This window comes from Panthera leo, chromosome E1 (genome assembly GCF_018350215.1).
Source record: "Panthera leo isolate Ple1 chromosome E1, P.leo_Ple1_pat1.1, whole genome shotgun sequence".
NCBI classification, from domain to species: Eukaryota; Metazoa; Chordata; class Mammalia; order Carnivora; family Felidae; genus Panthera; species Panthera leo.
In genome coordinates, this window is record NC_056692.1 from 43,909,187 (window position 1) to 43,936,769 (window position 27,583).

The 27,583-nt window shown below is 57.8% G+C and overlaps 1 protein-coding gene across 4 annotated transcripts; it reads left to right on the top strand.

The window, feature by feature from the left end:
- CRHR1 (corticotropin releasing hormone receptor 1) lies at positions 1 to 24,566 on the top strand. Of its 4 annotated transcripts, XM_042916686.1 has the most exons (13): positions 1 to 463; positions 9,102 to 9,221; positions 13,321 to 13,406; positions 17,742 to 17,747; positions 18,981 to 19,084; positions 19,809 to 19,929; positions 20,140 to 20,293; positions 20,591 to 20,651; positions 22,757 to 22,829; positions 23,086 to 23,171; positions 23,400 to 23,535; positions 23,716 to 23,757; positions 24,328 to 24,566. In XM_042916686.1, exons 1-13 carry the CDS (start codon positions 301 to 303, stop codon positions 24,466 to 24,468), a joined length of 1,293 nt encoding a protein of 430 aa, XP_042772620.1. In that variant the 5' UTR covers positions 1 to 300; the 3' UTR covers positions 24,469 to 24,566. The 4 variants fall into 4 exon arrangements, with proteins under 4 accessions (XP_042772620.1, XP_042772619.1, XP_042772621.1 ...); XM_042916685.1 differs by lacking the exon at positions 17,742 to 17,747 and having other exon boundaries at positions 18,978 to 19,084; XM_042916687.1 differs by lacking the exons at positions 17,742 to 17,747; positions 23,716 to 23,757 and having other exon boundaries at positions 18,978 to 19,084.
- Positions 24,567 to 27,583: the final 3,017 nt, after the last annotated feature.

Sequence of the window (27,583 nt, forward strand, 5' to 3'; positions counted from 1 at the left end):
GGTGCACTATTAAAGAATATCTGTGAGCCCCCGAGTGCTCAGCAGGCGGGTGTGAGTGTGTGAGTGTGTGTGTGTGTGTGTGTGTTGGGACACAGTTGGGTCATCCTTGGGATCCCATGGGGATGGAGGTGGCTGCCCCGGGCACAGCCTCAGTGAATGTCAGAGAGAAGGTTCACCATTGTCCTGGGAACTTGAGCTCCCCCTCTTGTTACCAGCCTCCCTTCCAAGCCCTTCCAGGCACAGACGACATGGGGGCAGGGGGAGGGCAAGGTGGGATGGGGTGTCTGGGAAGAGACATGCATGAGACAGAAGCGAGGGGAAGCAGGAAGCTCACGGCACGGTCTCACCCTGTCCCTCGTCTCCCTGTGTCCACAGGCCCTTCTCCTCCTGGGGCTGAACGCCTTCTCCGCCTCCTTCCAGGACCAGCCCTGCGAGAGCCTGTCCCTGGCCAGCAATATCTCCGGTGAGTCCCCCTCCCCTGATCCTGCAAGATCCCAGGTCACCACAGCCCCCCCACCCCCTCCCCGCCCCTGGGTCCCCCAGGGCCTGCACACAGAGCCATGCCCTAAAGCAGGGGCAGCAGAGGGATTTCCTCTCTAGAGCTGCCCGCAATTTGTCAGGTCTCCGCAGAGCACTGTGGGAGGAGCGTGCTAAAGTCGGCATCAGTAGGGTGGGAAGGAGAGCTGCGGTGAGATCACAGCATCTACCATGGGCACAGGAGGGTCGTGTGGCAAGTGCGCCACGCGGTTATCTCCCCGGCTCTGGGGTGGGCCACAGGGGAAGTCGCCCCAGCCCTCGCTGTGAGAACCAACAGAGCGGAGGGCTGGGCGGTGACTCAGGCACCCGCGAGGAAGTCAAGGCTGCTCTTTTGTGCTGCTAAAAATGCCCAAAGCGCAATACCGTAGGATGCTAGCTACACGCCAGGTACTGTTGGAGGCGTTTCAGATACGTCACCCCCATTTTCACTTACACCTAAGGAAACTGAGGCTCAGAGAAAAACGAGTAAGTCCCAGAGCCAGGATTTGAGCCTAGGCGGCCTGGCTCCCAGATACACTTTTTAACCCCGTGCTCTATGCCTCCTCCGTAGAAACTACTGCATAAGTGCAGATATTACTAATGACTTGTATACGCACACCATTGACAAAGCCCTTTGGGATGATTATCTTACTTCTCACAAGAGTTTAAGACTCGGCATTTGTACAGGTGAGGAGACTGACGCATGGGAGAGCCAGGTCTTTGGTTTCTGAGGCCATGTCTTTGCCAGCTTCGGGTGTGGGCCCCGAACCCTCACCCCGGCCACTCTAACCGGGATCCTGGGGGTGCTGCTGCCCACGAAGGTGAGGGGGGGCCCTGCACCCGAGGGTCTTTGGGAGGCTCGCTGTTCTTTGGTGACTCGGTTTCCTCTTCGGGTCTCCCCTTGATTCAACCCAACTCATTAATTGAGCAGCTACTGTGTCCCGGGCCCCATGCAAGGCATGAGAGGGACAAAAAGGGGCTCACGGTCTGGTCTGGGAGTCAGGCCCACATCACATGTACTATGGAGCAAAACGCAAGGGGCGTGCTGGCGGGGAGGTGGACACTGTGCACCAGCCGGGAAGCAGAAGGCATTGGTTTCCGATCCTGGGCCTGCGGGGAGAGGAGGCTTCCACACCTCGGAGCGGCTGCCTCCTGGCCTGCTGGTCTTTTACTGTGGGGGGAGCCTGGGGAGGGGAGAGGAAGAGCACTGGGCTTGAAGAAGGCTAACTGGGTCCATGCTTAAAGTGGCACCGTCCTGTCCTTCTGCCCCAGGGACCCTTCTAGTAGCCACAGGAATGAGCATGCCGTTGACCCCCTTGGGCCTCACTTTGCCCAGACTGTAAAGTCAGGGAGGGGTGTTAACTCCCAAGGATCTGTAACAATTAAATGCACTAAGTTTTGTGGCGATATGTCACAAACTATAGAGAGCCATACCACTACCGGGTATTTTTTTTTTTTAAGTTTATTTATTTTTGAGAGAAAGAGACAGCGCGTGAGTGGGTAAGGGGCAGGGAGAGAGGGAGACGCAGAATTGGAAGCAGGCTCCAGACTCTGAGCTCTCAGCACAGAGCCTGACATGGGGCGCGAACTCATGAGCGGTGAGATCGTGACCTGAGCTGAAGTCGGATGCTTAACCAGCTGAGCCACCCAGGCGCCCCACTACTGAGTATTATTTATTATCGTTGGTAACACGAGCAGGCTTTTGAAAGTGCTTACTGTATAGCTGGCATTGAGCCATGAATTCCTCACTACGATGAAGGTAGCAGGGAGGATAGACCGGGGGTGGTATGAATCCAGGAAGGCTTCCTGAAGGAGTAGGTTTCACAGTGAGTCTCTGAGAGACTGTGCGCGTGAGCTGGCAGAAAAGAGCCAATGCTCTGAGCCAAAGCTAGAGTTGACTGAAGACCAGCAGGTGGGTTTGGTGGAATGAGATGGGAAGAGGAAGCCTGGGGAGGTTCCGGGAGCCCAGAGCATCTGGCTGTAAAAGTTGGCTAAGCTAGGCCATGGGGGAGAGGAACATTCTTGAGCAAGAGCCTGGAGTTCTAGCAAAGAGAGACAGGGAGGGGAGAGACCAGGCTGAGTCTGAGATGAAAGGTCCTGCCCACAGCTCCCCGTGCACTGGGGCCAGGTCAGCCCCCATTAACCTGCTTGTTGTGCCCTGGAAGAGTGACATCTCTGAGCCCATGCTGGTGTCACCTGTCCTGGGAGGCAACGGGCCATGATGAATATCGTTCATTCCCCAGTGATTTGTACTCTGTGCCCCTACCCTCAGCCCAGCCCAGCCTGGCTGGCTTCATGGCATATAATCCATCACCCTCCACAACAGCCTCTGATAACAAGCTATTTATCTTCCAGTGCCAAGACCTACCCAGACCGATGGGCACTGGTAGAGACAGATGGTGAGGGTGGGGTGGAGGGACCAGGACAGATGGATGGGCGTCTGGCCGGGGAGGCTGGCACTGAGCTGGGGCCTTTGGGGGTCCTCTCACATGCCAGGAGCAGGGAGAGGGTGGGTCCCCAGGGCCAAAGCTCATCATAGACTTGGCAACTCATAAAATCATGGCATGAAAGTGGCAATGCCAGAAAGTAATAGAATTATTGACTAGTGATGTCGGAGACAAATGAAATGATATTGTTGACAAGGATCCAGGGTCATCAGTTCCTATCCCGTCTTAAGGTCCTGAACGTTAACAATAATTAACGATAGCTTATGGTTATTTAGTGCCTACTATGTGTCAGACCCCATTCTGAGTACTTCAATCTCAGTCATCACAACAGTATTGTCAGGAAGTTTTTTTTTTTTTTTCTTTAATGTTTATGTATTTTTGAGACAGAGACAGAGCGTGAGCAGGGGAGGGGCAGAGAGAGAGGGAGACACAGAATCCAAAGCAGGCTCCAGGCTCCGGGCTGTCAGCACAGAGCCCGACGCGGGGGTCGAACCCACGAACTGTGAGATCATGACCTGAGCTGAAGTCGGATGCTTAACCGACAGAGCCACCCAGGCGCCCCTGTCAGGAAGTATTTTATCCTCATTTTACGGAAGAGCAACCTAAGGCTCAGAGAGGTTAAGTAACTTGCCCAAGCACACACAGTTACTCAGCCGTAGCCCCAAGATTTGAACCCAATGGGCTGCCACGTATGTGGCTACCCGGAGAACCACGGTGCCCAGGGCCCGGGGTGGTCGGTCATCTGAGTGTGCAGAGTCACCCCTGCAGTTTCCCATACCCATAGTGGGTTTACACACAGCCCCCGATTTCCCTCAGGACCTACAATGCGCCTGGCACTGTACTAGGAGCCGGGAATGCAAAAATGGAGAGCCTGCCAACCCACGGGACAGGAGGCTCCCGCCCACTTGTCCTGATGAATCGCACACCCTGCGGAGGTATCTTTCTGTTCTGTCCAGCCCAAAACAAGGCAGCCCAACCACAAGGCGGCCGAAACAAGACCAGGACTCTCTGCCTGCCCTCTGCCACCTTCCCCGGCCGGCTGACCCGGGCGAAACCCCTGCACATTCATCCCGACTGCGCCTTCCTCTGAATGGACGAGCATGTGTGTTTCAGAGGCTTCCCGTGGGCCGCCCGGCTGCTCCCACTCTGGCGAGCCTTGGCCGAGTCCCTCTCTTGAGCTTAGACCTCACAACGGCGGGGCTGTCGCTAAGTGCCCACCTACTGTGGTTCATTCAGAAGCCGCTGATGGGAAGACCCAAAATAACTGGGGACAGGAACCAGATTCAGGTTGCCTTCTGAAGGTATCTAGGATCTGCTGAGCGCTTTTGGACCCTGAGCCTGCTGGGAGAGGAATTATGTAATGGGGTGGGGGGGGGGGAACCCGCACCCGCTTGTGCACAAGCATTAAGTAGGCCACCTTCAAAGGGTTCTCATCTGTTGTTAGAACAGGCCCCCCAGGACCCTGATTCAGCAGGGATTTTGTCAGAGGCAGGGAGGAGCCCTCCACATGGTTCCTTTCCCCTCTTCCCTCCATTTGCACGGATTTGGGACAGTCTGACCGCAGTGCTCCAGTGAGCATCGGAGGATGCATGTGTGGGGGCGGAGGAAGATGCAGGAAAGTTTTGTGCATTACTTTAGCCCGCTTAGCTCCACCCCTGCCTCCAGAACAAAACTCTGACGGGATCTGGCTGCCTCAGGAAGGGGTGAGCCACCAAGTTATAGGAATGTTAACACTCCAGACATGCCAAGTACACGCTAGCCTCAGGGCCTCTGTGCTTGCTGTTACTTCTTCCTAGAACACTCTTCCCCCAGATGTGCACATGGCTCCCTCTCTCTCTTCCTGTAGGTCTCTGCCTAAATGTTGGCACCAAATTAAAATAGCAGTCCTGGCCGTCTTTATCTCCTTGTCCTGCTTGCTTTTTCTTCATAGCATTTCTCACTGCTTCACAGATATGTCTGTCTGTCTGTCTGTTTGCCGCACCCCCTACCTCCCACCCCCAACTAAGGGCAGGGCACTTATTTTATTCATTACTGTATTCTCAGCCCCTAAAACAGGTACTGTGTCCCCAGCCCCTAGAAAACTTCTTAGATGGTCGGTAAAAACTTGTTGAATAAAGAGAAAATCGTCGTTCCTCCCCATCTATAACTTAATTGGCCAGGAGGGGGCGTCCTGGGACAGGACGGTGTGGGGAGGAGTTGACTTAAAATAATAGCTCAGGCTTCCTGCTCCAGGCTGGGGAATCCACCTGGTTATTTGCAAGACTGGGTTACTCCAGTCCAAACCGCTCCTCACCCCAGAACTAGGATATCCAAGCGGGAAAACACCCGCCAGGAGAGCAGGAGGGATTGGGCGTTTGTGCCAGCGGGACCTGGAGGGGACATTGGCTCAAGAATCAGAGTCCAACAGCCCTGACCTCTAGGCCCGTGTAGCCCCCATGCTGAGTGACACAGAAACTTCCTTTCCTTCCTTCTCCTAGGAGATCCACTCCCTCGCCGTCCCCAGCACCTCTGGAATTACTTCTCCCTGTACCTTTTCCTCCTGGCTTTCTGTCTGCCTTTCCCTGTTTTGCTCCCAGTGTCGTTGTCTCCTATTTCCTCTCTCCCCGCTCTCTCTCCGTCCCCACTTGCTCCCACCCCTCCTCCCCCCCTTTCCTTCCCTTCAAGTGGTTAAAAGGATTGAATTAGCGGCGTGAATTTCCCGAAGCACCCTTCACACTGCAGGGTATACAGCAGTGTTCAACAAAGGTTGCTTCCCCTGCCCGCCAAGTCCTACACACCCTTCCTTGGAGGCCCGGGCTCTGCCCGATCCTCAGGGACCACGGGTCCGCAGAGCGGTGAGCTGGAACCCCTAAGTGAGCCACCAAGGGCTGTGGCCCCAAGGAAGTAGAGCACTTTGCGGGAAGGCGGAAAGTCTGCTGTGCCACGTTCGGCGCCCCGAGGCCCTATTCGGCGCCCCGAGGCCCTATTCGGCCCCTCCTCCCTACCCTCGACCTCTGGGTCCCCACCTCTCCTCTTCCAGCCTCCTTTTCCTCCTCTTTTACTGCCTATCCCTTCTTCCGTCCCCAGCAACCACAAGGCCAATCCCCTTAATTCTCCTGCTGGGGTCTCCGAGCCTGAGCCCCGCCGCCGCTCCTGATTGGCCTTGTGCATCTGACCCCGCCCCCTTCTGGCCACCCCCCCCAAGCCGCCCTCGGGCCCAGTTCAGGCCCCCCGCTGGTAGGCCGGGGGGTGGCTTCTCTTCTTTCTTCTTGCAGCCTCCCCCTACCTTTCTTCCCGATTCGCACAGACGTTCATTCCCTCTAGGATTTTCTGGGCTCTTCATGTAAAGGTCATGTCCCCCGCCTTCTGTGAGCTGCAGGGGGGAGGCAGGGAGAGAGAGTGGGAGAGAGGCACTGAGCAAGCAGGGGCCAGAGATGGTGCAACCAAATGCTATGAGGGCCAGTGACCCAGACCGGGGACCTCTGTGGTGCAGCGGGAAGAGCCCTGGGCAGGTGTCACCAGCCAGTGTTCAAACCCTACTTCTGCTTCCCAGTGTTTGTGGAACTCTGCATAAACAGTTTGACTGCTCGGCCCCGGTTTCCTTACCTGTGAAACGGAATGAGCACTAGTGTTAGCAGGCGGTGTGAGACCTGTAGTAGGTGCTACCGACTCCTAATCTATACCAGACTAGGGGCAAATAATGTCTGCTGTGTCCACTTCCACCCCATACCTCCCCACCAGCTGTGGAAGGGGCAGGGCTCTGGCCAGTGGCTGGTACCTGGTCCTCGAGGTCAGAAGGGCCATCTGCCTAGTAGCCAGTTTCTGCCTTGGCTCTAGTCTGGCCCGGCTGTGGCTGGTGTCCGGTCCTGCCTGCCCTCTGTTCTTTGCCAAAAGGGCTCTGGGGAAATGGCCAAGGCAGAAGAGAGAAGGACAGGGAGGGGGGTAGGATCTAGACCTTACACTGAGAGAGCACATTAGACGAGTTCCAGATGCTGCCACACGTGACATTCCATTTAGTCTCCCCCGTGCCCAGCTCAGGAGACACTGGGAATGAATGAGTGGGCGAGTGAAGGGACAACTGTCCGAGGAAGGTACAATGGTGTCGTTAAATCGGAGGGTATACGCAAAGTACCTGGCAGGTGCCGGGCGAACACAGCCCTCAGAAACGTTGCTCCCTTCCCTGCTGTCTCCTTGACTTTCTCCCCTCCCCTTATTGGCACAAAATGTGGCGTAGAAAGAATACGTGGGTTGGCGTCGAAAACACCCAGCTGCGTTTCTTGGTTCTTTCGCTCATTGACTCATGACTTCGAGCAAGTCACTTAGCTTCCCTGTGCCTCAGTTTCCTCATCTGTAAAAAGGGACTAAGGACATGGCAGGGTGGATGAGGATCAATGAAATAGACGAAGACGGGCCTTGAAAAGGCAGAGCATGGTCCATAATATTATCCCTCCCTTCCCATGGCCACTTGCCTCCAGCTTCCCCCTCCTCTGGGCTCAGCGCTACAGGCACCACCCGGGAGAGATTAAAATCTCAACCTGCTTTCCTCACTCCCCTCCCCGCCCCCCCCCCCCCCCCCCCCAGCAACCACTCACAGAGGCTCTACTGTGGCACAACACCAAGGCTTGGCCTGGCCCGCCATCTCCTCGTGTCCAGTCAGCCCCGATCCAGACTTCTTCCTCTTTCAATTAAACCACTTGGCCTCAAGGCCTCTGTCCCTAAGCCCTGATTCGTAGGAACGCCTCTGAATTGCTTTGATGGCAAGAAACACCAGCAGTGGGTACGAGTGCCGCTCAGCAGCGCTAAAGGACACCAACCTAACCCAGGCTGCTTCCCGAGAGACTGAATTACAGGCTAATCTGAGGAGGAGATGATGGCAGGTGGGCCCAGCCAGAGCTTGGCAGCTGCCGACGCCTGGCCCTGAAGAGGCTGTCCTTGCGTTGGTTCACGGCTCTCCCTGGTTTGCCCGTGCCTTCTTGTGCCAGTCTCCAGAATTATTAACCCCCTCCCATCAGGATGGGCACACTGGCTCTCAACAGGACTGGTGTGCCAACCTTATGTGGAAGAGGGCATCAAAAGGCAGAGAAGAAAGGGACAGCGTCAGGAGGGGTGCGAGGACCACCCTCGGCCCAGCCTCCACCCACTAGAGACCAAAAGCCTTCCTACTCATTCCAGAAGCATTACTGTGGCCCAGCTCTGCCCCAACAGACGCACAGACATATATACACGCACACGCTCCTCTCCAAAAAGCTCTTCAACAAAGGGAAAATGTTGGGAAGGGGGTTTTGACGTGCTTTTTTGCGTCACAGACCTCTTTGAGAATCTAGTGAAGGCCACGGTCCCTTTCCCAATTAAGATGCATGTATACACCAATTTTTTTTTTTCATTTAATTTCAGAGTCTCTACAAACCCTTAAAGCTTCCAGTAGACTGAGATTAAGAATTTCTGATCAGATCCAACTTCTTAATTTCACTCTAAAGACACGAAGGCTTAGAGAGAGCAAGCGACAGGCCTGTGGCCACACAGCAAATTAGTGGCGGAGCCCAGTCAAAAGCCAGTGTTCCAGGCTGCTTCCCACTCCCTGAGGTGGTGTCTCCTTCCGTCTTCTCCCCATAGTTCCCTTCGCAATCAGTCCTCTCTTAGGGCCCCGCACAGTCTAGAGCACAAACACTATGCATTCAGTAAGTGTGGTTATCAGGCCAGGGAGAAGCTGGGCCAACTTCCGAGCCAGAGCAGATGTGATTTGGTTCCATACATGTGTGAGGGGGCTAGATCAAGGTTCCAGGCTGTTCCAGACTGTGAAGTCTCAGAGGTCCAATCTATACCACATGAGGGGCCCAGAGAAGTGTCTTCAGGCTACAGAGCAGAGGAGCTGAAGCATCTCCAGCATTTTTTCTAAATGCCAGCCAAGACCTCAGCTTTTAACACCACCTTCAACTGTCTCTGTTCCTCCTCTACTCTAGAACTCACACTGGCTCCCTAGTGTCATAGCATCAAATTCAGATTGCTTTCCCTGATGTCTCCCCTGCATAGGGTGAGCTCATCTCTACACTGGGGTCATTGCTCCCATCTTGTTCCCAGTTGATGGGTGAGCGTGGGCGGGTGGATAGGACACCGGAGTAGGGATCTTGCTCTGCCTCACCAACTGTCTCTGCCCCCCAGGACTGCAATGCAATGCATCCGTGGACCTCATTGGCACCTGCTGGCCCCGGAGCCCTGCGGGGCAGCTGGTGGTTCGACCCTGCCCTGCCTATTTCTACGGTGTCCGCTACAACACCACAAGTAAGGAAGCCTCTGGAGGGCGGACCATCTGCCGAGGTGGGACAGGAAGGGGAGAGCTTGGGACTTGTCGGAGGTGGGGGGAGATAATAACGATAATGGCAATACCATAATACCTCTCATGGATACAACCACCATTTACCAAAGGCCAGCTCTGTGCTCTTTATTGCTAATTCCCATACTATCCCTGGAAGATGCTATATATAACTATCCAGTTTTCATCATATACCGAGGCCTCCAAGGCTCAGAGAGGTTAGGGGACTTCCCCAAGTTCACCAGCTGGTAAGAGGTGAGGCTGGAGCTGGCCTGCACGTCTGTGTGACACTTTCTTCTGCAGTTGACAGACTGGGTTAGTTGGGATAAGCCTAACACAACCCTATGAGGTAGGGCAGGAATCTCCAGAATAGCCTCAACTTTGAGCTCAGAGAGGTTAGGAGGTCTGTCCAGGGCCCTGCAGACCAAACCCCTGCAGGGGGCTCAGTTTTAGGTCCACAGGCAGGGCGTTTGGCCTGGCATGCAAGCCCACAGGTCTGCTGGGAGTGGGGGAGAACTGCCCAGGGTCTGTTGGATACTCGATCCCCATGTAAACACCTCGCTACCCTGAGGCCCTGAGCTTCCACCTCCAGGCTTTGCAGCAACTTGCTACCCTACCTGTCACCCTCAGAACTAATTTGCTCTCCCCTGCCAATGACTCACAGCTCCTGCTTATCAGGAGGACAGCAGCTGTGGGCCAGGGGCCCGGTCCCATCTGAGGGGAGGGTGGGGGTCCCTAGGGGTGTGTTCTTGGGGCTGGTGAGCCTGAGCTCAGAGGCCCACGGGGGCACCGAGGGTGACCACAAACACCGGGTGGTTCACTCGGAGACTTGCCATGTGACCTTAACACATTTTCCCCCTCTTACGGCCCCTGGCCCCTGGTCTGACGATGGAGAAGGCTGGATAGCATGGCTTCTAAGACTTCGTTCAGCTCAGAACTCCCACATTCCTCCTTCTGCCCCCTCTCCTTTACCAGCTACATAAGGGGGTTAGGGTTGGTGGCTGCAACCAAGGAGGGGTGGGAAGTCCCTGGGGAGGCTTCCAGTTAGGGCAGGGAGCCAGTCCACACAGCTTCACGTGTCTGCAACCACATTTTGGACCCTGAGAGGAGAAAGACTGAGTGGGTGCGAGGAGACGTGTGGGTAGGGGGAAGGGCAGAAGGACCTAAGAAGAGAGCTCAGGGCTCGAGCTCGAGGCTCGGAGCCTCCAATTTAGTAGGGCCCATTTTACAATTAGGAAACCGAGACAGAGGCTGACAGCCGTCTGAGGTCACAAAGCGCCAGGCAGGGCCACGGCTCCACTCACAATGCCACAATGCCCAGTCCTTCCGGAGCTCCCAGGAAGGAGGCGGCACTGGGGCTGGTGCGTGGTGGGGACAGGGAGGCTGCTTCCAGGAAGAGAGAGGCCCTTCTGTGTCTCCACAGTTGCCAGATCCTTCAACTTCACCTCCAAAGTGATTTTCACGTCCAAGACTACTTTCCCTCTATCGCCGGGGCCATGGTCCCGGTCCAAGCATCTAACCCTGTCACACCCTTGCTTGGAGTCGAGCCTTCTGTGGCTCTCCATTGCCTCCATGGTCAAGTCCACACTCCTGAGTGGGGCCGGCCAGGGTCTCTGTGGCTACAGTCCTGCCACTCCCCATGAGCTCCGTCCACTCCTGTCTCCAAGGTGACTCGGCGTGACCCCAATAAAGGCGTTGGTGCCTGGCCACGTGCTGCTTGATTAGCCAGCCCTGCCTCAAGTGGAAGCCGGGAGTCCTGGGTTCTAGCCCCAGCTCCGCCTGTAACTGGGCCTCAGTTTCTCCACCTGCAGGATGGGAGGGAGGTTTGAGTGAGGTGCTCTCTCTGCTCCCTTGCTCTTCCCTCTCTGATCCCAGGAGAGGAGCTGGGCGATGGTCCCTGGACGTGGAGGCGGGGCCGGAAGACTCCCCCAGCTCCAGAAAGATGAGGAATACGCCCGTGTAATCAGCAGTGACCGGGAACCCAGAATTGTACCTAATCGTTAGGCCCTAATTAATTCATTTGCTGATGAGGCACTGCCAGGACTTCCAAACCTTTTCCGAAATGCCCTTCCTCCTGCTGTATCTGATCTTCAAAGGGATGGGAAGCTTTTCCAAAAATAATCCATTTTCCCAAGACTCTCCGGGAGGACTGCTCAGCTCAGCAATTAAAGACAAGGAGGTCGCCTCCTCCCTGGCAACGACTCGCTGCGTGTTTCTTTTCAGGATCACCTCCTCCCTTCCCGCCAAAGCCTGCTCCCTCCGGATAACCTGTCCTGAGAGGGCTCCAGGCTGCCCCCCCTCCCCCCCGCCGACACGCGGGGTGCCAAAGGGGAGCTTGAGTCAAGGAGGCATCTCCTGTAACCCCAGCCAGTACCCACTCTGATAGGGATCAGTGACATGTCCTGAATCTCATGGAAGGTTATACAAGCAACAGTTCCGAGACAATAATAATGAAAATAATAGCTCACGCTACGAGCCGGGTAGACCCCAAGCACTCGGCACATGTTACCTAAAAATGCTCGCTCAACCATCGAGGCAGGCGCCCTTGTGAAGTTTGTTCCTCTCTTGCAGATAAGGAAGCTGAGAGGTTGTGTGGCTTGCCCAAGGTCACGCAGTTAGGAAGGAGTGGTGCCAGGATTTGAACCGAGGAGGCCTGGATTAAGAGCCATGCTCTTGCTTAAAGCAAGACCCCATCCCTGTCTCCCCTCCCCCACCTGCACGCCTCCGCCAACCCGATCTCTGCCCAAAGTCCCTTCCTTTGCAGACACCCCAGAGCAGCCTGTGGTCCCAGGCACATCCGGTCCGTGGCAGACACACTGGATTCCCCCTGGTTCCTCGCCTCCTTCCAGACCTTCCTGAAATCCTAGTCGCTGCGCCCTCAGCCCTCTGGTTGCTTATCCCTCATTTAGCAATTAGGAGAGAATCAGCAGCTCCTTCGCCAACTCTGCCCAAGGGCTCAGCGCAGCTGGGTAGGGAAGCTGGGCAGAGCTTGAAAAATGCATTTAGCTTCATTTCCCCACTGGCCTGCAGAGCCCAGAGGGAGCACTTCAGAGAGACCTCAGCCTTGTGGTCCTGAAGGCCAGACCATGGTGCCCTCTTTCCGGGAGGCAGGCACATCTCCCCCCCCCCCCCAATGCCCACCCCATCATCTCACTCTTGTCCCGCTGCTGTCAGGCTTCAGCTCAGATCACAAGGCTGCTCCCCATCTCTTTAGAAGGTGACAGGTTCCGGGCCACAGTCCAGTGTGGTGGCTGCACAGACCCCCACACCTCCTGGGGCTGCCCTCCTGCCTTTTCCTCCAAGTGCTACGTGCCAGGCTGGGAGCTGGTTGTAGTGGATCCTGTGAGGGCCACCACCCGTGACATCCCCCAGCACACTCCTGCCACCTGTCACTTTCTGTACTAAGAGGCCTTCACCTTGGAGGAGCCCACCACATGACCCTCCAGCATAAATCCTGCTGTAGAGCAACGTCACTACGAGGACCTTCCCCAAACACCTGCTCTGCGAGCCCCACCCCATGTGAAACGTTGCCACGTGAGGACCCCCCGCCCCCCTTGGGAAACCTCACCACGGAGAGTCACCATATAAAACCGTCATTTCACTATGCCACCCGAGCTGTCACCACATACCCTTCCACCATATCATGCCCAGCCTTGTGACGGAGAATTGACTCATCAGATCCCATCATCCTTTTTGCTGTCATGTTTCTCAGAAGGGCACCTACCACATAATCTGTTGCCATCTAAGGCCTTGCAAGGGGACAGCCACAGTAAGCTGGTCAAGCCTGCCGTGGGCCAGTCCCGTGAACATGATCATGGAAACCTGGGTGGGCAGAGCCTTGGTCCCACGGGCGGGCACTGGGGCCGTCACTGAGCCCCCATTGGGGCCGGTGGACAGAAAGGCAGGTGGCTTCTCTCCTCAACTTCAACCCCAGAGCCCCCAGCAAGCAGGCCTTTGTGTTGGCCCAGATGGATGGATAGATGGACAGCCCAATAAACAGACAGATGCCTGGGTTGCTCTTTGGGAGAGGAGCCCACGCATCCCTCTGACTCTCTCTCCTTTTTCCAGACAATGGCTACCGGGAGTGCCTGGCCAATGGCAGCTGGGCCGCCCGTGTGAACTACTCGGAATGCCAGGAGATCCTCAGTGGGGAGGTGAGTCTGCCCGTGTAGAGGGTGGGTCAGGCCCCAGCATGGGCACCCGACCCGTTGAGCGGCCATCTCCAGGGGAGGGGAGCCAAGAGGGCAGCCACCGGCTCCGACACAGATGAGTTGGGTCCTTGTTCCTCCCTTCCTTCCGTCTGCATGCACTGGGACCGCTTTTCCTCCGTTCTCCACACCACCCACCTGAGCTGCACATCCAGGTCCAGCCTGGGGGAGGGAAGTGGGGTCAGGAAACATAGTTGGGCCAGAAGACTTGGGCTTGTGGGGTGGGGGAGAAGACCACTCAGCCTCGTGGGGAGCTCCTTACCTGGTGCCCAGTAGAGGAAGTGGAAGGAAAAGAGGCGGGGCTCACAGGCAGAAAGCCGGGTCAGCACACCTCTTAGAGCCCAGCTCACGCCCACAAGGGGATGCTGTGGGGGAGGCAGCGAAGGCAAGGCATCTCCAGCCCCCTGCTGCACCCCACCTTGACCTGCGGGTCTGCAAAGCCTGAGGCGGATGATGTGTCTCCAACTGTAGGTCGGGTGGCCAGCCTCCTGGCCTAAAACAAATAACCCTCCCCCACCCCTGAGGGGCAGGTGTCTGTCACCTTCTTGAACCTGAGCAAAGCTGGACAGCACAGCGGCTCCCAGCCTCCCCCCTGCGTTGGAGCCCCCCAAACGTCAGGAGAAGTTCATGGTCCACCCAAATCCCTCCTGCTCGAATTTAAGCCCGGTCCTTCTAGTTGGCTACCCTGTGGCTCCCACCCCGTCTGCCATGACAGGGGTCTGTCTCCCCCTCTCCACCAGTGGGATCCGGGGCAGAAGGAGGACTGGGGAAACACCAGCTTCTCATCAGTCCCCTCTTTGGCAGTGTAACGGGGACAGCAGGGGCTTTGGAGGTGGATGGTTTGGATTCTGATTCCAGCACACATGCTATGTGACCCCAGGCAGGAGACTGAGCCTCACCAAGTCCCAGCTTCCTGGTCTGTGAAAGGGGCGGGAGTAATACAGTGTCTGCCCCCTGGTAGATGTCTGCCTGCGTCTTGGCCTTTGGAGGGCGCTCCATCCACCTGCCACCCCTCTGCCTCTCCTCTCACCTGGGGTGAGAGGGGTGGGGGGTCATTGGTGAGGAGACTGGTAACACAGCCACCCCTACCTCTGGTTACCCCCCCCACCTCCACCCCCCCGCCCCCTGCTTTCCCCGGCAGCTCCTGCTGGCCGGGTTGCCTGGCATTCTGGGTAATCAATTAATTTAATTACTGAAAATGCCATTCCCTTCTGCCAGCCTCTCGCCTCGCCAGACCCCTCCCCGCTCTCAAGACGCACCCCCCCCCCCCATCCACTCCCAAGCTATGGAGAAGAGGAAGAGAAAAGTCTCCAATTAATGGAGCAGCAGGCTTCTCACTCTGGGCCTGGGGCTAAGCCCTAATTAAGCACCAACACCCTAGGGGATTGCAGATAATGGATTTGCAGGTCTGTCTGTGAAGTGGGGCTTGCTAGGGCTCCCAGAGGCCAGGCCAGGGAGGAGACGGCCTTCAGCCACCACCACCAGGGGACGAGCTCCCAACTAGTCCGTGGCCCAACCTGGGGCAATGGCACTGACCACCCCCCACCAGTGCCACCCTGCACTGGCCCCTGCTTTCCACACCAGCAGCCCCCGGACACTGTCTCCCTTCACTGCAGTGACATCCTCCCCCCCCCCACTGCCCAGACTCATCCCCCCCTCCCATGACACTTGTACACAATCTGCTCCCCTCCCCCACACTCTACTGAGCTGGGGAGCCTGGTCCTTGGGGCACATCGTGAGGTGACATGAAAGGGATTCTGGGGTGTAGCCTTGTGGGCTGGGGATCACTGCTCACAGTGATGCTAGTTGGACCAGAACTTCTGAAACGCTTAAGAATCACTGGGGCTTCTTGCTCAAACGAGGATTCAGACGTCTGACAGGGCTTAAGATTCTGTGTCTTCAGATTCCTGCAAGCTCCTGGGTGATGCTGGTGTCGCTGGTCTGGGGACCCCACTTGGAGGAGCAAGGGGCTGGATTGCCCGCCGGTGGGGTGAGGGAGTAGCTTGGGAAACCTGCTGGCGAGGAGGAGCCACAGAGCAGGACGGCCCGGGGGCGGGAGAGACACCAGGGCTGGGATACTGGACAAGAGCAGCGGGGACCCGGCAGGGAGGATGCACTGAGTCATCCTGAACAGGCATCGGTACAGGTCTGACGCTGCCACCGTTTGGGATAAGGCGTGTCTTGCAGAGTCTGGTGGAAGTCAGCCGGGCGCTCGTTACTTACTGGATTCTGGTCACTGAGGGTGCGGTGGAGGGGCCGCTGCCCTAGGGCCACACTGTGCCACCTTCCTCAGGGCACCAGACGGCCCTAGGTCTCCAAACGGAACAGGGACAGGATGCTGGTCAGGTGCCCAGGGACTGGCTGTGTCCGTTGTCCTTCAGGTATCCTGGCCGCTTCTGCAGTTAATGGTGGCTGTCTCCCAGGTGTCATTGGGGTCCCTTGAAGTATCACTAGACATCTCAGGATATTGCTGGCCGTTCTCTGTGGGTGTCATTGACCACGTCTCAGTATTGCGGACCATGTCGAAGGGTGTCCAGCTGTCTCTTGAGCGGCTGGTAGGTCTCCTGGTAATGCTGGCCATCTCTTGGGGTGGCCCTGCCGTGTCTCAGGCAGTCTCCTTGGACTCTCTGCCCTGTCACCTCACAGGCTGCCCTTTCTCAGGCTGCATCAGGCTGGTGTGGCAGGAGGCAGCACAGGGCCTTGTAGCTGGAGGAGTCACCCAGAGGCGGCCCCCATGAATGGTTTGGCCCAGTTTTCATCCTCGGGGGAGTAAACCTCTCATTAGCCCCTCCGAGGGTCCTGGGCGTCTGTTTTCAGTCCCTGCTTGTCTCCCGGAAATGCACCATGGGGTAGAGAGGAGGAGAGGTCTCTAAGGCGACCTGGATTCCCATTGCTGGCCAGGCAGCTTGGGCTGATCACACAGCCTCTTCAGCTGGAGAAACAGAGACAGAAGGACAGCCTCAGAGGGCCACTGTGAGAAAGGAAAGCTGTGACATCTGTAAAGCACCTGGCACAGTGCCCAGCACATAGTAGGTGCTTAATAAATCCCACTCATCCCACCTCCAACCAAACGACCCAGCGTCAACCTGCTGTGGGGGTCCAGGGGCGGGTGTGGCTGATGGCAGGTGGCGGTGAAGGGGTTCCCTGCATGTCCTGTTCATGCTGCCCACCTGGGCAAGTGAGCAAAGCTGGGGCGTCACGCCCTTCTAGCTCCACAGGTTCTGTTATCACCCAGGGGTTTCGCCGCACGGATTTGTGGGAAATTTTTAAAAAAATTTTTTTAATGTTTATTTATTTTTGAGACAGAGAGAGACAGAGCATGAGTGGGGGAGGGTCAGAGAGAGAGGGAGACACAGAATCTGAAACAGGCTCCAGGCTCCGAGCTGTCAGCACACAGCCCGACGCGGGGCTCGAGCTCATGGACCGCGAGATCGTGACCTGAGGCGAAGTCGGACGCTCAACCCACTGAGCCACCCAGGCGCCCCTGATTTGTGGGAAATTTAATGAAAGGAAATTAAGTACGAGCTCCAGACAGGCTGCATGTGTGCATATCTTCTGGAGTCTCTGGGTTTGGCTCTATGCCAGACTCTCAGAGACCCTTCCCATCTGCACGGTGCCAATAGATACGCTCCGCTCCCCTTCTCCCCCCACCCTCTCTCCCGCTTCTCTGTCTGCCCCCGCCTCTCTGTTGTCTGTCCCCATTTATACCTCAGTGGGTCTCAACCCTTCTGAGCTTGAGCCGCTAATGTGGTTTCCTGCCATGTTCCAAACCAGCCCCTTAGAACAGAGCTTCCTGGGCCTTCTGGACCTCAGAGGTTTTCAGTGAGGACGTGCCTTCAGGAGGGGTGTGGTGGGCCCTGGGAAGAGCAGGGGAGGGAGGGCTCGGCCTCTTCTCGGGTGCCTGCTAGGTGGCCGGCTGCAGAGGTACATCCTTTGTTCTTGGGTGAGTGAGTTTGGGCCTCAGTTTCCTCATCTGGAAAGTGAGTAGGGCTGGACTGGATCCCTTAGGACCAGCTCTGATGCCCATGGATTCTGGAATTCCGGCAGGAAGGTCTGTGGAGAGCCAGGAGCTCTTCAGTGGCTCTAAAAGGTCGAACGTGACCTTTGTGAACTTACTCATGGCCTGGCCCCACCCCAGGACCCAAGAAGGGGAGGGGAGGGAGGTGCTAACAGGGACCCCCTCACACCCCCGCCCTTTGCAAAGCCGGTTGCTTTTCAACAAAATTTGTCCTTCCTTCACACAGTTATGGAGCTCTACCGTGTCCCCCTCTCGGGACCCAGGAAAGGGTGAAGAGGGGCTTTGCTCTTGGGGGGCAGAATCTGCATAGAGCTGGGCAATGGGGACCACCAGTCCCCCATTATGGGGTGGGGGCCACATCTGCAGTCTCAGCACCTTGCCAGTCTGCACGTGCTGGTTAAGAGATGGTTTGAGGCTGAGGGACCTTGAATGAGTCAACACACTTCTAGGCCTGTTTTTCTGCAAAATAAGGTATAGACTCCCTTCCAGCTCCTCTACATGGTGGCCTTAACGGTTTGAGGAGACAAGAGACACGAAAACACTCTGGACGTGAAAGGCTTCATGCTTCAGGGAGCTTACTTACTCCGGAAAGAAGAGACCACAGCACTTCTCACCTTCCTTTATTTTATGCAGTGAATGAAGTGGTAACACTGAGGTGGGGGGTGGGGGGGGCTTCATTATAATCCCGGGAAGGGGTCCCGTTCATTCCCAGCAGACCCCCTGGACCAGGGGTAGGACCTGGAAAATGCGTTATGGAGCCTAGAGAGTTCTTATGGTCTGTAATGATTCAGCGGATGCAACTGCCCTTCCTTCCGTGGCCACTAGGGGCAGGTTCCCTCCGCGAGGAGGGATTCTGGGTAATCAAAGAGATGATGGCTCAACTTAGAAGTGGAGGAGGGGCGCCTGGGTGGCTCAGTCAGTGAAAGTGTCTGTCTCTTGATCTCACAGTTCATGAGTTCAAGCCCCACGTGGATCTCTGTGCTGATGGTGCAGGGCCTGCTTGAGATTCTGTCTCTCCTTCTCTCTGCCCCTCCCCTGCTTGTGCTCTCTCTCTCTCTCTCTCTAATAAATAAACTTAATAAACTTTTTAAAAAAAAGAAATGGATGAGGAAAAAAGTCCTAGAGGGTTGGTGTCCGTGCCCAGGAGGGTCACCTGGGGATCGGACAGAATGGAACCGTGAGGGCTGTGCACACGTCTTCATTTACGTGCAGCAGGGAACCCTGTGTGATGTGGAGACCCGAGTTAGCTGGGATTTGTCTAATAGCACGGAGCAGTGGGCAGAGCATGGGATTCAGGGACAGATAGACAGACACGGTCTCAAACTGGACGGCCCTGCTCCAGGGCCATGCTTGACCATAGTCAGGGCTCAGGAAGGGGAATAACTATTAGCATTATCGACCCCGTCTCGGCCACCTAAGGGGGCTATCCTCACGTGTCCAGTGGGTGCAGGGGTGCAGCTATGTGGGAGCCTCACGTCTGTCCCTCTCTCCTACCTCAGAAGAAAAGCAAGGTACACTACCACGTCGCTGTCATCATCAACTACCTGGGCCACTGCGTCTCTCTGGTGGCCCTCCTGGTGGCCTTTGTCCTCTTTCTGCGGCTCAGGTGAGAAAGACTCAGTGCTGGCCCCAGGCCCTGAGCAGGGTACAGAAGTAAGATGCCGGAGGGCCGGCACTGGGCAGGGAGCACTGGGCGCCCTGCCCCCTCACCTCGGTGGGAGGTGGTGACAGATACGGGAGCCCCAGGTCTCTTGGAGCCTCTGGCAGGGTCATTTCTGCCCCCCCAGCCCAGTAACTGCTACGGGGCTCACCTTAGGCCACCCACACCCTTGCCAAGATGCACCCATTTGGGAGGCCTTTGAGCTTGGACTTGCCTGGGTCCAGAACTACTGCCAAGGACGCAGGTGGCAATGCCAGGCAGGTCTGTGCCAGGAATGGGGGCAGGAGCAGGAGCTGAGCATCAGGCCTGAAGGCTCAGAGGGAGTCATCCCACTGGAAACCTCTTATGCTTTGTGTTTTCTGACCCGGGAGCTGCGGGGAGGGGAGGGGGCCATGGGAGGCACCCCCTTCAGCAGCCCCGGGTCCCTGGAGCACTGGCAGTGCGGCCAGCTCCGCCACCAAGCTTAGGTCTGGGTGGGTCTCAGGTCGGAAGGGCCCTGGGGGCATCCGGAGGGCCCCTGCCGCCACCTCCTGGTATGACACAGCCGGTCAGCCCTGCCCTCGCTTTCCCCATCCATACGCCTGGGCTGGAGTGACGCTGGCGGCCTGTCCTTCATGTCTCCTTTCCTCCCCTGGTTCCCGTCACCCCCCCCTCCCCTGCTGCCCCCCAGGAGCATCCGGTGCCTGCGAAACATCATCCATTGGAACCTCGTCTCGGCCTTCATCCTGCGCAATGCCACGTGGTTTGTGGTCCAGCTCACCATGAGCCCCGAAGTCCACCAGAGCAATGTGGTGTGTCCTGGGGGGGGCAGGCCCACCGTCAGGGGAAGGGTCTGGGTGGGACTGCCCTGCTGGGAAAGGGGCCCAGTAAAACAGGAGCGGTTCCCTGGGCAGGGGTTGAATTTGGCCGATAGGAGGCGCCAAGCCCAGGGTGGGGTGCCGCCGCTGCCACACCCCTGTCCCCCATCTCAGTGTCATCTCTGGGTGGGGGTGGGGCGGCAGGGCTGGTGCAGGTTGGTGACAGCCGCCTACAACTACTTCCACGTGACCAACTTCTTCTGGATGTTCGGGGAGGGCTGCTACCTGCACACGGCCATCGTGCTCACCTACTCCACCGACCGGCTGCGCAAGTGGATGTTCATCTGCATCGGCTGGGGTGAGCGCACAGGCCCCCTGCCCCAGCCGGGCTCCCCGCTCCTCACCCAGATCTGGCCAGCTGGCTGGGGCAGGGGGGAGCTGGGAGACCAGAGCCAGGTCAGGGCGGTGGGGTGAGCACCATTTGGGGATGGGGGGCAGCAGGAACACCCTGAAGGAGGCATGCTGGGCAAGTGAGTATGAGCTCGACCCTGGGGAACCCCTGCCCACTTCTAGACCCTGGGCTGCCCTGGGGTCCTCCAGCCCTGCGTCCTCCAGACCCCACCGATGGGCTCTGTGACAGCCAGTCTCTCCCCAGGTGTGCCTTTCCCCATCATCGTGGCCTGGGCCATTGGGAAGCTGTACTACGACAATGAGAAGTGAGTCACCTCCTGCCCTTCGCTGCCCTCAGGGCCCCCTGAGCCCCGAGGTCCAGGCTCCTGGCCCAGCTCTGCCTGACATTCCCCGAGGACCTTCGGCCACATCACCTGCCCAGTCAGGGTCATTATTCGTCCATACAGGGAGAGTGCTGGGGGCTGGACTCAGTCCGAGGATCCCTAGCAGTGCTGTGCTCTAGGTGAGGCTGGATGGGTAGATTCAGGCTCCTGTATCCGTCTTGCGATTTCACGCCATATAGAACAGCATAAGTGTTCCTGGAAGTCTCTGGAGTCAGAGTGCCCAGGTTCTGAATCATGGACCCGTCATTAAGTAGTTATATGACCTTGGGCTAGTTATTCCAGTGTGCCTCAGTTTCCTCATTTGTAAAATGGGCATCCTAACAACAGTGCCTCCCACAAAGGGTTTTTGTGGGGATGACACGAGTTCCTGTATATGGAAGCACTTAGAATAATGTCTGGCACTAAAAATATTAAGACTTGTTTTACAAAAGATTCCATGGGTTTTGTAAAAATTAATCTTGATGATCTCATAGGGTCCTTCCAGCCTCCAGCTCTGACGTCCTGAGATGACTTTGGTCTCGGGTGTTCCCAGTTGCCCCTGAAAATTAGACTTCTGCTGCAGTGATTCTCAGCCTTGGCTCATGTTGGAATCATCCAGGAAGCTTTAAAAAGTCTGAACGCCCAGGCTTGACCTCCCAAAGGTGGAACGCTTACATCTAGTGGTGGTCTGGAGTGTGAGCACCAGGAATTTTAGGGGCTAAGATTGAGAATCACTGAGAGAGAGAGGCAGAAAATATGGTTATAGACAGCCTGGGAGGTGCCAGCACCTTCCATGCCAAAGTGTTCTCAGGGGCCCATTGTCTGAGTGGGGTTCCAGCTGATCTCCATCACAATGACAAGTCCCCCCTCCGCCCACCTAGAGGGAAGGGGGCTGCCCACAACCTCACTGGGCTGGACAAGGAGCCTGGAAAATGATACTCATATTTACCAGGCTGATCCTTCCTGACTCCGCCCGGCGGGCTCTCCCTTCGTTGGCACAGCGGGCAGGGTGGGGGCCTGGGCTGGGAGAGCGGCCAGTTGCAGACACCGCTGGGGGGCCTGGCAGTAACGCTCCGGATGTTGGGGTCCGGCGCAAGGGCATCTTAAACCCTGGGCGATGGTGCCTGTGCCTGCAGGTGGGCAAGTGATTACAGGCGAGGACAGGAAGACCCAGTGTGTGTGAGTCTGCGTCTTGGAGGAAAAGACGCCTGGCTTAAGAAAGTCGGTCTGAGTGGCTCTGGAGCGCCATCTAGTGGTAAGGTGCTGACACTGCAGCAGAAGGGATCCAGGGGTGAGACGCCGGAAAGAATTTGTAGATCCTGGGGTTAAGGTCTAGACCTGGCCCCAGACGGCTTGCATTTGGTCTCCCTGGTGTCTTTCGAAACCTTGAGTTTGTTTCAAACCTTTAAAAGGTCAAGAGGTTTCACATAAAAATCTCAGCGTCTGGTTTATGGAAGCATCATGAGATCCAGGCACCGTGGGTCTGTATACCCTGGGGGCCGTTGTCTCTGCACAAGGACATGGGACTTCCCATGTGCCCCATCCCCCACCCCCCAAGAGATTTCTGGAGGGACATTCAAGAAGATGAAAAGCAGTTCTGCCTCTCCAGCAGGTGGAGCCTGTGGAATCTCTGCCTTGAGGCTGCAATTAAACAGGTTCAGGGGTCATTAGCCGTTGGGGAACCACTGCGTGACAGGGGCAGAGAACCACTAGTTAGTGGGCTTGTGCCAGAGCCACAGTGGGGACAGAGGGGAGCAGTGGTGTGCTGAGCCCTCGCCTGTGCCGCTCTGTGCTCTGGTCCACAATTGCCCTCCCTGCCACGTTGCGTGTATCCAGCTTTACATCTCATAATAGCGTGGTGTCCATTCTGCAGATGGAATAACTGAGGCACTGTGGTGGAATCTTGACCTTCTGCCAGGGTTGGAATCGAGGCACCCAGATCCTGGCTTCTGGCCCCAGTCCTGCCCTGGCCAAGCACCGCCCCTCCCCATGCCACCGAACCGGACCCAGATGGCCTCCCCCCTTACCTTCTCTCTGTGGCTTTCTAGGTGCTGGTTTGGCAAAAGGCCTGGGGTGTACACTGACTACATCTACCAGGGCCCCATGATCTTGGTCCTGCTGGTAAGAACCTGGGTGGGGGGGGCGCAGGAGAGAAGGGTGCCTCCTGTGGACTGACAGGGTCCCCGTGCCTAGAGGCGGGGGCACGGGGCCAGGAATGTGTAAGCATGAACGAAGGTGGAGGGAGAGAAGTAGGGACACCAAGAGCAGACTTGAGACGGCCGAGGCCCTGCCCCGTCCACCCACCCTCCCCCCAACATTTTGCACACACACACACACACACACGCCCACACCATCCCACCGTGTGCTCAAATTACAGATCAATTTTATCTTCCTTTTCAACATCGTCCGCATTCTCATGACCAAACTCCGGGCGTCCACCACATCTGAGACCATTCAGTACAGGTAACCCGGCCCGCCTCCCTCCCCCAATCCTGAGGGCTTCAGAGAGCCCAGCCTCTGACCCAGGGTCTCCCCCCGACCCCGACAGGTCTGTCAGTCCCTCCCGAAACCCCGGCTCCCCATCTCAGACATTCCTGGGAACCCGGCACCCTGCCCCCAGGCCCAGCCCTCTTCACCACCCGTCCCGGGATGGGCTGTGACTCTGGGCCTCCCCACCCCGCCTCACCTCAGGAAGGCTGTGAAGGCCACTCTGGTGCTGCTTCCCCTCCTGGGCATCACGTACATGCTGTTCTTTGTGAACCCCGGGGAGGACGAGGTCTCCCGGGTCGTCTTCATCTACTTCAACTCCTTCCTGGAATCCTTCCAGGTACCACCGCCCGCCCCTCGCTCTGGCCCTGGCTGTCCCCCGACCTCCTTCGGTGGGGATTCTCCCAGGCAGGGCTCTGGAGGGGCAGGAGGCTCTGGAGAGGAAGAGGGTGGTGGTCTGGAGGTTCGGTGGGGCCACACCTGCCGCAGGCCCTTGACCCACCTTCTCTGTCCACCCCAGGGGTTCTTCGTGTCTGTATTCTACTGTTTCCTCAACAGTGAGGTAAGGACGCCGGGGTCCCAGAGCTCAGGACGGAGGGGGGCCTGTTGGGACCCGAGATTGTCTGCAGCCCCCTCCTGCCCTCCACGTGCCAGCCATCTCTTCCCCGCCCCTGGGTCCCTAACGGGGATGCTGCGGGGAGCCGCAGGAGGGTCCCCGCCACCTGCCCACTCTGCTCCTGGAGTGACAAGCCCACTCCTTTGCCCCCATAGGCATTTGGCACAGCCAAGGCTTCAGCCCCATCAATGAGTCTATGAAAAGGCTTGTTGAAACCAGGAAGGGCTGAGCCCTTGGGCAGGGCGTGCATGCATGCTGAAGGTAGGAACTCTTCACGGCAAAGGCCGTATGACGCCTTCATGCGGATGAGCAAAGGGCACCCCTCCTCTAACAAATCTGCAAATAAACAACATTGGCGATGTGAATGTCACCACCTCCCGGGTGGCCCGTGCATTTCACACCTGCGTCCCGAGCACCTGTGGACCCATCACACGTACAGCTGCTCGTGGCAGCCCGAAGGGAGGGGTGGGACCTAAGACCCGGGCTCGGACATCATGCTCCGCTCTGTGCCCACAGGTCCGCTCTGCCGTCCGGAAGAGGTGGCACCGATGGCAGGACAAGCACTCGATCCGCGCCCGCGTGGCCCGCGCCATGTCCATCCCCACCTCCCCGACCCGTGTCAGCTTCCACAGTATCAAGCCGTCCACGGCTGTCTGAGCTTGAGGGCCGGGGAGGGGAAGAGGTCTCCAGGCTCAGCCAGCCGCCCTGTCTGTGGAGGGGATCAGCGCCTCCCCACACCCTGCGCCCCCAGAAGCATCTGGCACGGACATCCTCGCGGGGGGGGTCCCCCCTGGCTGAACCCCCAGCTGAGCGGGAGTTCAGCCTATGAGAGCAGACCCAGTCTGGGCCAGGGGATGACGGGAAATAGCCTATAAAGACTGGGCCGGGCCCACGGCCTCTGGCTCCCCCTTGCCCCAGGCCCCCCTGGAGGCGACATCAGAATGGAGTAGAAATGGCCAGGTGGAAATCCAAAGCAGCACACGGGTCCCTCCAAAAGGTGTCTTCTCCCACGGCACAAGATGTCAGCCCACTGGAGACCTGGGGCCTGTCCTCGCTGCCAGGGGCATCATGGGAAACTCTTGTGACAGCATCCCAACCACCATCATGGCGCCTCCGGGTGTTGGCAATGCCTTCCCATACCGATGGGAACCAAGGCAGAAGCCCTGGCAATGTCATTATAGATCAGGTGACATCATCAGGCAATCGGCCGCGCCACTAGGATCCTCCCCAGCCACCGAAACTTCATCTGGCCCTGTGGCACTTCCAGCAGAAACGCCCTGCCTTGCTGCCTTGCACCGTTGGAACTTTACTGCCCCACAGGCCACTCAGGCTCCCCCTCCTTGGCCACACATAATATTTGCACCCTGATTTCTGCACCTCCTATCCCTGGTGTCTCCCCCTCTGTGGAAAGACGGGGGTGGGAGGGTGACCGCGTGGCTGGTGAGCAAGAGCCAGGGTGTGCCCCGGCCAAAGCCAGTCTCCTCGTCAGGGGACAGAGGCTACTCAGGGCCCCCCTGCCGCTGGCTTCAGTGGTCTGGCCCCGGGGACAGCCTCTCTGCTGGTCACAGGGAGTTTGTGGCCCCCGGATGTCCTCTGGGGCATCATGATTAGCTAAGCAAAGATAGAAGGGGCAGGGCACTTGGCCTCTCTCTGCCTGAGCATCCTGGAGCAGGACAAGTGACTCTAGGGGCAACCAGCCAGCCCCCACTGGACCCTCCCGTGTCTAGAGGTACTGGGCCACTAGAGCAGGGCTTTGGGAGATAAGGGTGTCAGCTGTGAGGGCATGGCTGCTGTAAATAATAATATTTATCTTTTCTACCAGCATTTGTGAAGGTTTGGACTGTGCGGGGGTGGGTGGGAAGGGCGCAGCAGAGAAACGGAGGCCACTTTGCAGTCTTCGGGGCCACTGTGGGGCTGGGAAACCTGATACCACTCACACCCATCAGGCTGGGGTGCTAGGTGAGCCGCTGGGGGCACGGGTCAGCGGAGCCCAGCCGATAAGGACGCCTCTTCGAAGGGGTGAGTCATAGGGAGAGAAGGGCCATGGGTGAGCAGTGCTGGCCAAGGACACCATGGATGGGACGGGGGCCACGGAGACAGTTTGAGCAAGAGTATGGCAAGGATACCAGACAGGAATGTGTCCCAGCCCCAAGGCAGCAAGAAGTAGAGGTAGGGAGGCCTTGACACTGTCCCGGAAACAGACCCAGAGACAAGGTTTCCGGAACCAACTCAGGAAGGGGGGCACAGGCAGCAGGTGGGGGCATGAGGCCAGGAAAGGGAGGCAGCGGGAAGGGGGCGATGGCCACACCACAGCCACCGCTGCAGGCGGCTGGAACGTAATCCTGTTGCAGAAGCGTGGGGAGCCGGAGTGGGGCGCACCCGCCTTCAGCCCATCCAAGGGGCCATCTGGGAGGAAGGCTGCTCCCTGGGGGCGCTAATCTCCCTGCACTTCCCCCAGCCTCACAGCCGCACAGGCCGCAAGACCAGGACCGAAGGCCCAGACAGAGCGGTGTGTGGGAGCCACAGCCTGCACTATCAGGGCAGGGGAGGGGGTCCCCCCACACAGGCTCTCCACCAGCCTGGGGCTCGCTTCTGGGTCTCCAGCCAGGGACGCTGGGAGGGGACCAGGGCAGCAGGACAGATATAGGGTGACAGCTTCCAGAGCAATGGAGGGGGGTTGTGAGAGAGAAGCCCTGGAGAGGGACGCATCTACCAGGAGGGACCAGAAGCGCCTGCTGAGTGTCACAGGGCCATGACTGAGGCACCTTTCTCCACTCTGCCTTTCACCCAATGAGGTGAGAGAGCAAGGCTTCTCCTGCACAAGCCAGGCTGTGGGGACGGGCGCTTCCCAAGGACGGAGGAGCCCGGGAGGAGTGGGGGACATCGTCAGGGGGTTGCATGGACTAGAGGTCCAGAGGGGCCAAGCTGGGCCAGCACCCTCTCTCCTGCTTGAGCCTCCTGGTTGCGGTGGCTGATGGTGCCCTCTGAGCTCTTGCTGTGCACTCAGCACCCCAAGACGCAGGCCAGCAAACAACTGCAAGGCCCAGAGCAGAGGACACCTCCAAGAGGAGGCTGATAGTCCCCAAAGAAGCTGCCTGCAGGGTCCCTGAGCAGGCAGGGCCTGGTCCAAATGAGCCTCAGGACGCCTCCCATTCAGAGACTGTAAGGGAGGAGGGGCCGCCTGGAGCAGGTGCCCAGAGTTTAACCCTTCCCAGCCCACGGCCCCGGGGGTCCAGGGTGAGGGCAGGCCCCCAGATAGGGTTTCTGAGGGTCACTGTGCCCTGAGGTTCAGCTTGTGGGCTGGGTGAGTGGGAGTGTGACGGACCAACAGACACACACGTGGCTTCACCGGGGGAGAGGCCGGCAGCTGCAGCGTGGGGGTCCCTGTGGGGCAGACCCCTCGCTCAAGCCTGGAAGAACTTCACACCGCCCCCAGAGGCGGCCTTCCCCTCAAGTACTCGACGCCAGCCCATTTCTCCTTGGGACCCTCCTTCATGGGCACAGAGCACCAGTGGAGGAAAAACGCACCGTGGGGTTTTGGTTTTCTGGTTCCTGCTCCTCCGCCTCTGAGTGGGGGTCCCGCCCCTGCCCTGGGGTCCTCAGTTCCCCCCCACCCCCACCCCCAGGCCTCCTCAGTCCTTCTGCTGCTGCTGGGTCAGATGCCCTGGGATAGGACTGGGGAGAGAAGCAGATGTGGGAAAAACACGCGTTAGGGAGGAAAGGGGGTTTTAGAATCCAAATATTAATACCTTAATTATGGGCATTTGTAAAT

Bases quoted from the DNA above. Each gene is read 5' to 3' on its own strand.
- CRHR1 (XM_042916686.1), top strand. From the start codon at position 301: ATGAGACAGAAGCGAGGGGAAGCAGGAAGCTCACGGCACGGTCTCACC. The intron at 9,222-13,320 runs GTAAGGAAGCCT...TCCTTTTTCCAG, and splicing joins TGTCCGCTACAACACCACAA to ACAATGGCTACCGGGAGTGC. The intron at 23,172-23,399 runs GTAACCCGGCCC...GCCTCACCTCAG, and splicing joins TCTGAGACCATTCAGTACAG to GAAGGCTGTGAAGGCCACTC.